Source organism: Grampus griseus, assembly GCF_964374135.1.
Source record: "Grampus griseus genome assembly, chromosome: 2".
In the NCBI taxonomy this organism is placed as follows: Eukaryota; Metazoa; Chordata; class Mammalia; order Artiodactyla; family Delphinidae; genus Grampus; species Grampus griseus.
This window is the reverse complement of record NC_139018.1, coordinates 86,807,260-86,820,867: the sequence shown is the minus strand read 5'-3', so window position 1 is coordinate 86,820,867 and position 13,608 is coordinate 86,807,260. Positions and strand designations below refer to the sequence as shown.

At 45.9% G+C, this 13,608-nt stretch overlaps 1 protein-coding gene across 14 annotated transcripts in view; it reads left to right on the top strand.

The window, feature by feature from the left end:
- Positions 1 to 849: 849 nt before the first annotated feature.
- The window catches only part of PPIP5K1 (diphosphoinositol pentakisphosphate kinase 1), a 50,534-nt gene continuing 37,775 nt past the window's right edge, over positions 850 to 13,608 (top strand). For 9 of the 14 annotated variants that reach the window (XM_082648487.1, XM_082648480.1, XM_082648486.1 and 6 more), the window contains exons 1-17: positions 850 to 878; positions 4,837 to 5,011; positions 5,445 to 5,640; positions 6,086 to 6,176; positions 6,402 to 6,487; positions 6,787 to 6,941; positions 7,074 to 7,175; positions 7,631 to 7,792; positions 7,943 to 8,064; positions 9,732 to 9,833; positions 10,056 to 10,142; positions 10,260 to 10,335; positions 10,479 to 10,588; positions 10,674 to 10,756; positions 10,925 to 11,056; positions 11,212 to 11,333; positions 11,704 to 11,886. In XM_082648487.1, coding sequence (XP_082504613.1) covers positions 4,865 to 5,011; positions 5,445 to 5,640; positions 6,086 to 6,176; positions 6,402 to 6,487; positions 6,787 to 6,941; positions 7,074 to 7,175; positions 7,631 to 7,792; positions 7,943 to 8,064; positions 9,732 to 9,833; positions 10,056 to 10,142; positions 10,260 to 10,335; positions 10,479 to 10,588; positions 10,674 to 10,756; positions 10,925 to 11,056; positions 11,212 to 11,333; positions 11,704 to 11,886 — 1,956 coding nt within the window. In that variant the 5' untranslated portion in view covers positions 850 to 878; positions 4,837 to 4,864. Of the gene's footprint in view, positions 879 to 1,126; positions 1,180 to 4,457; positions 4,554 to 4,836; positions 5,012 to 5,444; positions 5,641 to 6,085; positions 6,177 to 6,401; positions 6,488 to 6,786; positions 6,942 to 7,073; positions 7,176 to 7,589; positions 7,793 to 7,942; positions 8,065 to 9,731; positions 9,834 to 10,055; positions 10,143 to 10,259; positions 10,336 to 10,478; positions 10,589 to 10,673; positions 10,757 to 10,924; positions 11,057 to 11,211; positions 11,334 to 11,703; positions 11,887 to 13,608 lie in introns of those variants that run through there. The other 5 variants (XM_082648476.1, XM_082648488.1, XM_082648481.1 and 2 more) reach the window with 4 other exon arrangements.

The following is a 13,608-nucleotide window of genomic DNA, read 5'->3' as shown; positions in this document are numbered from 1 at the left end:
TCCTTGCTCGACCCTGCAATAAACCTTTCTCTGCTCCAAACTCTGGCCTTTCTGTTTGTTTGGCCTCACTGTGCTTTGGGCACACAAACTTGCGTTGGGTAACAGAACTTGGAATAGTCTTGACCAGGGAAACCTGAGTGAGGATGCAAAGATAATAACAATACAAACATACACAAAATGCTTTCATATAATCAGTACCCTATGAGTTAGGGTTTTCTAGTCCCACTCTCTCACAGGTGAGAAAAGAGGGGCTGAGGGAAGTTCAATGACTTGTCCAAGGCTGCACAGCTATTAAAGGCAAGAGGGCAAGCAGAGTGTGGAGATAGGAATCCACTTGTTCAGTCTTCCAAGTCCATCCATCGTCTTGTCTCCTCCATAAGTAAGTCTCTTTTCCTTCCCTTAACTTTCTGATTTGTTTCTGTCTCTTTGTCTCTAGCCTCCCTTTCACTCCTCTAGTCCATTAACATTTGCAACGTACATTTATTGGATCTCTACGTCTATCATATCCCGTTTTATTTTACAAAACGAACAGAAGACTTGGTTTTGTCCTCATGGAGGTGCAATGGCACAGACTCTGCCTCTTCCTCTACATCTCGCTTCCCCCCACTTCTTCTCACTGGAAATTCTCTGTCTAGACCAAGCATCTGGACTGTGGCGACGCAGTTAGAAATCAGAAAATGAACAACAGGTTGCACTTCCTCCCCAGAACCACTAGAGGCCACCATCCTCCGCGCAGAAGCGCCGGCCAACTCAGCCTGACTCTGCTGCCGGTGCGCGCCCTCCGCTGATTGGTGGCGCCGAAGAGAAGTCGTGCTTTGATTGGGCCGCTGTCAGGTGTCGCTGCCGGCAGGTTCGGGTGCGCGAGCGCAGGGAGGCGGGTGAGTGAGGGCCGGGGGCGGTGGGGGAGTGGCTGGGGGCTGGGGGCGGTATCTGAGGGGGTGGACTGGGTAGAGTGGGCTCCTTCGGTGCCGAGGGCCCTGGTTAGGAGCGGCTGGGGGCAGCTCTAGAAAGAGACCCAGCGGAGAGGCCTCAATGTCAGCGAAGGGAGAGTGAGGCGAGGAAGGCGGGGGCGGGCAAAAGGCTAGAGGAGTCGGGATGGGAGGTGGTTTTCGTGACCCGGAGCTGAGTGAGGAGAGCGCAGAGGAGGGGGTCAGCGAGAGAAGAGATGGGCGTGTGAAGGTCTGCGTGAGGAAGAGGGGGTCCTGCTGAGCCAGGGGAGTCTGCCGGGGAGAGGGTCAGGGCGGGCAGGTCTGTGTGAGGAGGCGTGGGAGTGGAGTCAGACCGGAGGCTCGGCTGGAGGAAGGGGTTGTTGCAGAGGAGAGAGAAGGTGAGCCTGGAGGGAAGGCAGGTTGGGAAGGAGTGGCTCTCAGACAGTCTGTGCGGGGGAGCATTGAGGGTTCCATATAAATTTGTTACCAAGTGTGGTGACTCATCTGAGGGTTTGAAAGGCTGTTTAAGGCTGGGGAGTCAATGAGCGACAGGATTAGTTGTATTGTTGATTGGATCGGTTGATTAGTGATGTAGGAGGGGGCAGTAGTTAGGGGAGTCAATGAAGAGTCCTTTTAGTAAGTTGGGGAAAGAAGGCAGTATGAGTGAGTTGATACCGAGAACAAGGGCATCAGCACAGTTCATCAGTGGCAGAATAAGGGTATGTATGAAGCATTAAAAACTGCATCAAGAAGGAGAGAAGGGGTCCACTGTTGAAGGAGATAGTGTTTATGGCCTGAGGAGTTTTAACTGTGTTGGAAGTATTCCCGCCTGACCCTGTACTGACCTTTCTCTTTCATCACTGATGGAGCCCTCCATCAAGTGCAGAAGTGCATGGTGGTTAAAGAAATTAGAGGATTAGGAAAGCAGCCCTAAATTCTAAGGGATAAAAAAGTTACACAGTTTACCCTCCCTTCAGTCCCTTCTCTAGATCTGATTTAACATAGATGTTCCTGAGAAGATTGCCCACCTGCCCCTCCCTCTCTCCTTACCTATTATACTGTCTCCTGCTTCCTCCCCTCCCCTCGCTCCCTTCCACACTGATTCAGGCCCCAGTAAGACTGCCCTTTAGCCTACTGTAGAGTCTGAAGTTTAGAGTCTGAAGTTTTCTTTTGCAACAAAGTATTAGGGGAGAGGGGGAAGGGGAGAAGAGCACAGAAAACAGGGCAATGGCTCTTGGAACACCACATTAAATCCCAGCTTCTCGCAGAGGTACATCTAAATAAATCCTGGCTTATTTCATAGCTATTTCTGTCAGGCTTCTATTTCTGCTTTGTTAACTATGAATTTAGACCTTTCATCTCTCTTCAGCTCCATATTTGTGAACAGATTCTCCTTTGCCATTCAATTATCATCTCCTGTTATAGAGTTATAATAGAATTTCAAGAATGTGGCAGTGTACATTCAGTAGAAAACCAGGAAAGACCTAGTGGAAGAAAGTGTGGAGGGTTAGGAATCTTAGAGAAAGCTCCTGCTTCAGAGAAAGGATAAAGCGTGCAACAAAATTCTGCTTGCTTAAACTATACAGGGACCTTGGGAATGTCACAAGTCATGGAAATTGGGTCAGGTCACGAAAAAGGATTTCAAAGAAACAGGCTACAATCAGGAGGAGCGTGTATGTATAAGACCTGCAGTGTACAGCTGAAAACGTTAAGCCTAAGGAGAATGTTGTGCCCCCACGGTGGTTGAGCAACAGAGAAAAGCAGATGGTGAAGACTAGAAAGGTCAAGATCTATATAAAGATTAGCTATAACTTTCTAATCGAAGCTGCAAACTCACTTGTAATGGAAGGGTTTAAAATAAAAATACGGAAAGTAAATATTGAAGACTAAAAACCTATAAGACTAAATTACTCCATTTACTTAAGGAGTTTGTGGCTTTCATTAGAGCCATTGGTCAGTATTTCTGAGAACTTTTGCAGAATGTAGAAAATTGCAGATGTGACTCAATTTCATTTTTGGAAAAAAATAACAGATACCCGTATCCCCACAATTTAGTATTAACAGATGTTAACCATTTGTATATTTGCTTCAGAGTTTTCTTAATTGAAATAAACATTATAGGTAAGGTTGTGAGGTTCCATTTGAATCCTTCTCAGTTCTGTTTTCCCCTCTGCTCAGAGGTAACCACTATCATGAATTTGATGTCTTTCTTTCCCGTCTGTTTTTATACTTCTAATTATGTATACAGCCATAAACATATGTAGTATTTTTTATTTGTACAAGTGGAATTGTCCTGCATGTATATTTCTGCAGTTTGCATTTGGAAGCTGTCCATGTTATATATAGCTTTGATTCATTTTTTAAAAATGGAAATATAGTTAATTTACAATGTGTTAGTTTCAGGTGTATAGCAAAATGATTCATATATATATATATACATATATATATATATATATATATACAAGGTATTGAGTATATTTCCCTGTGCTATACAGTTGGTCCTTGTTGTTTACCAATTTTATATATAGTAGTATGTATATGTTAATCCCAAGCTCCTAATTTATCCCCCTGATTCATTTTTAATAATTGCTGTTAGTCAACCATTTGTAAACACAACATTACATTTATCCATTCTTCTACTTGTGACATCTGAGTTGTTCTCGGTTTTTGCCATTACCAGCAGTAAGGTTATGAACATCCCTGCAAATGTCTTTTTATGTGGGAGAGTTTCCCTACAGCGGAGTTTCTCAACCTTGGCACCACTCACATTTTGGACTGGACAATTCTTTGCTGTGGGGGTACATCCTATGCATTTTAGAATGGTGAGCAGCATCCTTGGCCTCTACTCACTAGATGCCAATAGCATCTCCCCAGTTGTGACAACCAAAAGTGTCTCCTGACAAATGTCCTTTGCACAGTGTAATCACAGTTGGTTAAGAACCACTGCTGCAGGTGTATGTATGCAGAAGGGGAACTGCCAGGTTGTTCTGACTCAATTTTAAGTCTTAAGATATTCTCACTGATAATGGCTCTAGGCAGGATTTTTTTTTCCATTGTAGCTTCTGGTATGAAGGACCTTGGGCTAGACCAGCCTTGTGTCTGTTGTACCCTGAGATGGTAGAGAGAAAATTGAAATTTCAGTTTGAGAATGGGTTGGAGCCTGTTGTACGGATGCCTGTATCCTCAACTTCCCAACTAGCACTAGACCTCTTTCCTTGAACAGATTTTCTGGAACTGAGCATCTCTCTTTTAAGGTAAAGCAGGTGAAGGAGAGACGGGGCATAGGGGATTTTAATGTTCTGATTTAATGTTTAGAACATAGGGTGCCCTCAGTCAATGCTTTTTTGAGTTAATCCTCGGTTGGAATGAAGATAGGGGTTAAGAGCAAAGGCAAATGAACTCTCTTATTCCTCTGCTCTTGAATTAAATCACTGAGTTCAACACTACTGTGGGGAAGTGGAGAAGGGCCAGGAACATTTTGGAATGAGTCCAAAGTTGAAATGTCACTCTGACCTTCTCTTCTGGTAGGAATCAACAGTAGCCTTCCATGAGGAACTGCCTTTCCCATTTGCTGCTGGAGTTAACGGTTTTTCCTGCTGGCAGAATCAGGGACATGCCAGCACTGTAAGGGTTAATCTACTGATCCTCTTACCAGTCTCATGGTTGGGGGTGGGGTGAGCAGGGAGGAAAAGGGAGACCTCAATTTTCTCTTAGGGATCTTTAGTCATCTCAAGTCATAGCCCACATGCCTCCTTTCCTGTTGATCCTTCTCACCATAGCTTTGTTTCCTGTTTCCCCTAGTCCGCTTGTAGTTCCCTCTTATTTTCTCATTCCCCATCCCCCATCCCCATGCACTGCCATGGGGCTTGGATTCTGAACTAACAGGGATACATACCCTCCACTGCAGAGCGGGATGAGTGGGTGCTCCGGCGGGGATGTGGTCATTGCCGGCCAGTGAGGGCGAGAGCGCCACAGCCCACTTCTTCCTTGGAGCTGGAGATGAGGGGCTGGGCACCCGTGGAATAGGCATGAGGACAGAAGAGAGTGACAGCGAGCTCCTTGAGGATGAGGAGGATGAAGTGGTAAGACCAGGGAAAACGATGTAACTTGGTTCTGGGACCCCTGTCATAGTTGAGATTCCATAGGATGGAGACACCTCTCCCCATTCTTCCCAAATGCATAGACTCCCTGTCATAAACAGGCCCTATCCTGATTAAGGGGAAGGGCAGTGGAGATTGGTTAGATTGCCTCTCTTTGAAGCCCCTACCCTTATGCCCTCGTCCTGTTGTCTCATTATTATTGGTTCTCCTACTCTTCTGCCCGAGTACACATTTCCTACTGTGGCAGTAGGAATACCTGCAGGTACCCCCATCTAGGCCTAAGTTAGGAGATAACCTTAACCCCATAGGTCCAAAGTCCTGGCAAGAAACTCTGTGCCCTAAGGAGATGAAACAGTGTGTTCCCTGATAGGGATGGTTTAGGTGGGAAGTACCTGACAGCACTTCCTCTCTGTAGCCTCCTGAACCTCAGATCATTGTTGGCATCTGTGCCATGACCAAGAAATCCAAGTCCAAGCCAATGACCCAAATCCTAGAGCGACTCTGCAGATTTGACTACCTGACTGTTATCATCCTGGGAGAAGATGTGATCCTTAATGAACCTGTGGAAAACTGGCCATCCTGCCACTGCCTCATCTCTTTCCACTCCAAAGGTTGGTGTGTGTGAAGGAAAATGAGAAGGAATGGTTTTGGGAATGCTGGACTGGGAAATGAGGCTCTTACTGTCAAATAGTAAAGAGGCCATCAGCTCTTCCCAACACACTAGGGAACAGTGCAAAGGGGTTTGTTCTCCCTACATCTTGGAGGAGTTGCCGGTGGTAGTTTAAAGCCCATATTTGAACCTCAGGACAGCTCTAAGATTCTTAGGTCTCTGACAGAATTGGTCTTTGGAAGGACCCTAAAAATAATTTCTGTTTTACTTTTTTCTGATGGATATTCTAGACTTGGGAAGTTGGGCAGGAGGATGAGTGCTGGGTTGGATGGGTAGTGGAGCTCAGTGGCAACTAATAGCTTTAATATGTTTATTTCTCTTGCTGTTTTCTCACTGTCTCTTTCACTTTCTTCCTTTGGTCTCTCTATTTCCTTTCTCCATCCCAGGCTTTCCTCTGGACAAAGCTGTTGCTTACTCCAAACTTCGAAACCCTTTTCTTATCAATGACCTGGCTATGCAGTATTACATCCAGGATAGGTATAGCTTTCTGTTGACTGGTGGGATGGGTGGCCCTGAGATCATGCCTGTTTAGAGAACCCACTCTGGGAGGGGCAGAGTCAAAGAAACATGCTTAATTTTTGTACCATACCCTGCTGAGTTCTGTACACGGGTGTCTCCCAATTCCTGAATGAATGAAATCCCTAGCCTCTCCCCTGGTCACCATCCCCCACCTCTCCCAGCTAATTTATTCGGGGGTGACAGGAGGGAGGTGTACCGGATCCTGCAGGAGGAGGGTATTGATCTGCCTCGATATGCTGTGCTCAACCGTGACCCTGCCCGGCCTGAGGGTGAGTACCTGGCCTTGTCCAGTCCTGCCCTGCTTTCTACGACTTAGCCCAGTTCTCCTTCCTCTAGACGTCTCCTATGTACCACCCGGCTCAGTGAGGCTTTGGTTACTGGATTAAGGGTAGAGCTAGAGCCATGGGTCTTTGGACAGAACCTTGGACCTCTTATATAGATATTAATTACCATATCTATTATTAAGATATGGTCATAGCAATTTGAGGGTTATGGAGATTACAACTCGGAGAAGTGGGAGTTGGAAGTATTCTTAGGCCCTAGGAATGACCACACGCCTACCTTTCAGAGTGCAACCTGATTGAGGGTGAAGATCAGGTGGAGGTAAATGGAGCCGTCTTTCCCAAGCCCTTTGTGGAGAAGCCAGTGAGTGCAGAGGACCACAATGTTTACATCTACTACCCCAGCTCAGCCGGAGGAGGAAGCCAGCGCCTCTTCCGTAAGGTATGGGAGACATTTGGGCATTTGAGGAGGCAGAGAAGTAGAAGGCCGAGAATGAGGTTGTGGGGAGGGAAGCTGGAGGATTTGGGGACAAGTTAGAGGCAACTTTTTTTTTCCTTCCTTTTTCTCCTGAAGATTGGCAGCCGCAGCAGCGTTTACTCTCCTGAGAGCAGCGTCCGGAAGACAGGGTCATACATCTATGAGGAGTTTATGCCAACAGATGGCACAGATGTCAAGGTTATGGTGGATACGGGATTTAAGAGGTTATAAATGTCTGGGTGGGGTGGGGTGCTTGGGAAGCAAGTGGAAGTGTATGGAAGTGGTCGTAGAAAATAAAGTATGAATGTGATGGGCTTTCATATGCAGGTGAAGGTAAGAAGTGGGGGAAGTAGGTATTTACATTGTCACTATCAGAGCAAGGGCAAGAGTGACATGGAAAATGGAATACTGTTGGTAAGTTATTTCTTAGTAAGGACTAGGCAATAGTTTTGGAGTTCTGTGGAGAAACCTTCATAATGATACTAAAGTAGAGCTCAGTAAGAAAAATGTCAGTCTCCTTGTACATAAAACTTGGGGATTTGTTAGTTTTGTTTTTGTTTACTGTGAAACTAGTCTACAGACATAGTGCTCATATTGTCTTCTCATATGCAGGGTGAGCTGTGGGCATACTCAGTGATGCTATGTACCTGCAGGTGTATACAGTGGGGCCAGACTATGCCCATGCTGAAGCCAGAAAATCTCCAGCTTTGGATGGGAAGGTCGAAAGAGACAGTGAGGGGAAAGAAATTCGATATCCAGTCATGCTGACTGCCATGGAAAAGCTGGTGGCCAGGAAAGTCTGCGTAGCTTTTAAGGTGGAGGAAGTCCCCTTGGCGGCGAAGGGGAGGGTGTGTGTGCTGGCGGCGAGGGGGTGGGAGGGATGCAGGAGAGGGGCTGTGGAATGAGGGGGGTGCTGAGAAGGAAGAGTGGCTCTCTTGTTCTCATCTTGCTTTTATCGCCTGCAGCAAACGGTCTGTGGTTTTGACCTCCTTCGTGCCAATGGTCACTCCTTTGTGTGTGATGTCAATGGCTTCAGTTTCGTCAAGAATTCGATGAAATACTACGATGACTGTGCCAAGATTCTGGGGTAAGGGGCACAGTGGTCTGAGCTGGGGAGAATGGGCTTAAAGAAGAGAATTGGAAAGTTTTTACTGTATAGGCATGCCTCCTTTTATTGAGATTTGCGGATACTGCGTTTTTTTTACATATTGAAGGTTTGTGGCAACCTTGTGTCGAGCAAGTCTGTTGGCGCCATTTTTCCAACAGCATTTGCTTACTTCATGTCTCTGTGTGACATTTTGGTAATTCTCACAATATTTCAAATTTTTCACTATCATATTTGTCATAGTGATCTGTGATCAGTGATCTTTGATGTTACTATTGCAAAAAGATTACAACTTGCTGAAGGCTCAGATGATGGTTAGCATTTTTTTTTAGTAAATTTATTTATTTATTTTTGGGTGTGTTGGGTCTTCATTGCTGTGCGCAGGCTTTCTCTAGTTGCGGCGAGCAGCGGCTACTCTTCGTTGTGGTGTACAGGCTTCTCACTGTGGTGGCTTCTCTTGCTTCAGAGCACGGTCTCTAGGCACGTGGGATTCAGTAGCTGTGGCACGCAGGCTCAGTCGTTGTGGCTCACAGGCTCTAGAGCACAGGCTCAGTAGTTGTGGCGCATGGGCTTAGTTGCTCCACAACACGTGGGATCTTCCCAGGCCAGGGATCGAACCCGTGTCCCCTGCATTGGCAGGTGGATTCTTAACCACTGCTCCACCAGGGAATCCTGATGGTTAGCATTTTTTAGCAATAAAGTATTTTTTAATTAAGATATGTACATTTTTTTAGACCTAATGCTATTGCACACTTAATATACTACAGTATACTGTAAACATAACTTTCATATGCACTGCAAAACTAAAAAAACTCATGTGACTCACTGTATTGCGATATTCACTTTATTGTGGTGGTCTGGAACTGAACTCACAATATCTCTGAGGTATGCCTGTATTTTAAATATCGTAAAAATGGTTTAAAAGTGAAAAAGGTGGGAATGTCCTGGCGGTCCAGTGGTTGGGACTCCGAGCTTCCCCTGCAGGGGGCACGGGTTCAATCCTTGGTCAGGGAACTAAGATCCTACAAGCCATACAGTGCAGCCAAAAAATAAAAAAGAATATAGGGCTTCCCTGGTGGAGCAGTAGTTAAGAATCCGCCTGCCAGTGCAGGGGACACGGGTTTGATCCCTGGTCTGGAAGATCCCACATGACACGGAGCAACTAAGCCCGAGCGCCACAACTACTGAGCCTCTGCTCTAGGGCCCACGAGCCACAACTACTGAAGCCTCAGTGCCTAGAGCCCATGCTCTGCAACAAGAGAAGCCACTGCAATGAAAACCCACGTACTGCAAGGAAGAGTGGCCCCCACTCACCGCAGCTAGAGAAAGCCCGCGTGCAACAACGAAGACCCAACGCAGCCAAAAATAAAATAAATTAATTAAAAAAAAAGAATATAGTTAAAGCCCCTACATACCCCTTACTAATTATATCCCCTTCCCTCCCACCGCCCAGAGGTAACCAGTCCTTTATTTGGTCATTCCCATTTATATATTCATATTTTTATTACATATATGGGGTGGCTTTTGCATGTTTTTAGATTTTATATTAATGTATTTTTCAACTACTTGTTAGTTTTTGTGAGTTTCATTCATATATGTAGTTCTGGTTCATTCATTTTCACATGGCTTCTTTGCATTTCTCCTTCTAGGAACACCATAATGCGGGAGCTTGCCCCGCAGTTCCAGATCCCATGGTCCATCCCCACAGAAGCTGAGGACATTCCCATTGTCCCTACCACATCTGGCACTATGTGAGCAAAAGTAAAAGTTAAAAATCTGGAGTAACCTACTTAAGGCATCTGTGTCAGACCAGTGGTTACTTCCTGACCCTGTGCCATCTGACTGGTGGAGCCTACCTTTATTCCTAATCTCAGATAGTTTTTCCTCTGTTCTTTGACCCATTGGGTAGGATGAAATGGGAGGCAGTGTGGGGTGGGACTGGGGAGAGGCTCTAACAACATTCCCTATCTTAGGATGGAACTTCGTTGCGTCATTGCAATTATCCGTCACGGGGATCGTACCCCCAAGCAGAAGATGAAGATGGAAGTGACACACCCAAGGTGGGCAGAGTATCCTAATCTAGACAAATAGGTTTTTGTGAGGGAAATGGGGAGGGGTACCTCCCAGAGGCTCTTGTCTGTCTCAGCCCATACTGAAGCTTCTCCTTATTTCTTCAGGTTTTTTAGTCTGTTTGAAAAACATGGTGGCTACAAGACAGGGAAATTAAAACTGAAGCGGCCTGAGCAGCTACAGGTAAGGTGATGAATCTGGCTGGGAGGAGCAGTGCTACAGAAAGATAGAGGGTATGGGATTGGGGGCCTCAGTGAGAGACCAGGATGAAAGCCTAACCAGCCAGGACTTGGCCTCCTGCACAGATACCCTGTTGTTTCCTCCAGGAGGTGCTGGACATCACAAGGCTGCTATTGGCTGAACTGGAAAAAGAACCAGGTGGTGAGATTGAGGAGAAGACTGGGAAACTGGAGCAGCTGAAATCTGTGCTGGAGATGTGAGAAAGGGAATAGGAAAGGGGGGCCACTAGCAGTGAGAATTGGGTGCTGGGGTAGAAAGTAAACTGTGAGTTTATCCTGCAGGTATGGTCACTTCTCAGGCATCAACCGGAAGGTGCAGTTAACTTACTACCCTCATGGAGTAAAAGCTTCTAATGAGGGGCAAGGTAAGATGTAATACCCCCTTCCCATTACCACTCACATCTTTTATTCTTGAACCCTTAGATGACCTCTATCCCAAATTACCTTTCCGGGCTCCTCAGAAGACTTAACATTTAGATGTCCCCACCATTTTCCTTAGATCTAGATCTGTTCATTGCCCCTTATTCCCGCAGATCCACAGGGGGAGGCTCTGGCCCCATCCCTATTGCTGGTACTGAAGTGGGGTGGAGAACTGACCCCTGCTGGCCGTGTTCAGGCTGAGGAGCTGGGGCGAGCTTTCCGCTGCATGTACCCTGGAGGACAGGGTGAGTGTTTTGTAAATACCTAGCAGGGCTGAGATAAGATGATTAGAGAATAAGTTGGGGAAACAAGGGACAGAGACAATAGGGAAGTTAAAGGGGAAATGAGCATTCTTGGGTATTTATAGCCATCCATTCCTGGTCTTCCCCTTTGCCCCCAGGTGACTATGCTGGCTTCCCCGGGTGTGGGCTGCTTCGCCTCCATAGCACCTTCCGCCACGATCTCAAGATTTACGCCTCTGATGAGGGCCGTGTCCAGATGACTGCTGCAGCCTTTGCCAAGGTGCACACTACAGTTCACCCACAGTTCCAGCTTCCATTAGGTAGAGAAGCAGAGTTTGGAGAACTAGTTGGAAATTTCAGAGTGTTTGTGTGCCAACTCAGAGAAGTTTCTGCTTGTGTCTGACTGCATTCTTTTTTTTTTTAATTGGGGTATAGTTGCTTTACAATGTTGTGTTAGTTTCTCCTGTACAGCAAAGTGAATCAGCTGTATGTACTGACTGCGTTCTATACTACTGAGAATAATTAGTGGGGTGGGCCCCTTGACCTATACCCCAACTCCCAAGCCAGCTCTCATTGGATCTCTGGGACCATCGAGGCCTAGGGGAACTAGACTGGAAGGAAAACTAATAGATTCTGTGCTTCCCCTCTAGGGCCTTCTAGCTCTAGAAGGGGAGCTGACACCCATTTTGGTACAAATGGTGAAGAGTGCCAACATGAACGGGCTCTTGGACAGTGATGGCGATTCCCTGAGCAGCTGCCAGCACCGGGTGAAGGCTCGGCTGCACCACATTTTGCAGCAGGATGCACCCTTTTCCCCTGAGGATTATGATCAGGTCAGGCTCTCCTAGACTTTGTGCCCAACACAACCCAATCCCCAAATCCTAGAATTCTAAATAATAGTGATCAGTAATGGTACTTACTGTGTGCCAGGCACTGTTTTATGTGCTCTCCATGTATTGTGTCATTTAATCTTTACCCTTTGAGATAAGTATGGGTCCACAATCTGTCATCCACAGTTTTGGAAATGAAAAAGATTTTTATAACTTTGCCACCAAGATTCGTTTGACAGCAAAACCCGACATGGTAAGACTCTTTCTAATCCCCATTTATCCCATCTAGTGTAAATAGTCATACATTTTGCTACAGAAATAGAAAAGTGTTTGGTTATGTCCTAGACCCTGCTGGAGGTATTATCTAACATGTGGCATATGCACTGTATTAACTTCTTAAAGTCCCAAGACTCAATGTCCCAAAACACAGCTGATCCTAAGGATTTTGAATGGAAGGATGTTTATCTGTTGCTGTATAAAAAACTACCCCAAAACTCAGTAACTTAAGACAAAAACCATTTTATCACCTTACAGCTCTAGGCTCAACTAGTCTTGTTTAGGGTCTTCCCTAAAATTGCCCAGCTGCTGTCCAGATGTTGGGGCTGGAACCATCTGGTGGCTCAACTGGGATGCTAGGATGGCTGGGCTCTCTCCCTCCTTGTGATGTCCCTGTCCCTGTCGTCTCAGAGCCTCTCCTCTCCATGTGTTTTTCCCATGTGGTTTTTCTAGCAGACCAGGGATCAAATCCATGCCCCCAGCAGTGGAAGCATGAAGTCCTAACCACTGGACCATGAGGGAACTCCCCAGACGGATTTCTTAAATAGTAGCTTAGGACTCCCCCATACCAGAAACTTCCAAGCTTTTTTAAAGTGTAGGCCCAGAATTAGCACAGTATAACTTTATTATTTTTTGTTGGTTAAACAGTCACAGGGCCAGCCCAGATTCAAGGGAAGGGGAATGTGACAAAGAATTAATGGCCATCTTTAATCCACTGTAAGAACTGTGGACCTGTACTACTTTTCCCCCCCTTTACAGATGAGGAAGCCTAGGCTCAGAAGAATTTAAGCAGCCTTTCCAAGGTCACCCAAGGAATCTAACTAGAGGGCCCAGGCTGTTAGCCTCACAGTGTTAATCACAGTGGATGCCACTATCCAAGCCATTCTTTTTCCTTTTTCCTATGTATCCATGCCATGATTGACTGGGGATCATGTGCCAGACAATGATTTTCTACCATCCTCCTACTCACAGCTCCTCATTTCATAACTGCTGTGTAACCATTTTTGATAGATTCTTAAATACGCAAAGTAGCTGAGCACATTGACTAGAGAATGGCATTTTCTGTGTTCTTCTCTGAGCAGGCCTTGATAAAGGGGCAGGACCTTGCTGCCTTATCTTCCAATCCATTGCTCAATGTCAAATCCAAAAAAGCTAAGGTATCTTTCCTTTTTCCTTGCTTCCTTTTGCCAGCAAGAATGGAACTTGTGAGGACCGAGGTAGAATGAGTACATTCAACCTGCAATCTCCTTTCCCCCTCCCCATCTTCATTGACTGTGACCATCCTAAATGCTTGAGTTGGAACTTAGTTCTGAGACAGCACCTCTACTCCATATTCAAGCTAGCATCTTGTTTAGAGGAGTAAGATAGTTATGTCTATTACCCACTCATGAAAACATTCTGTGGGGATTTTGGTTTAATCTGTATTCCTCAGCATTTTCCGTGCTTATT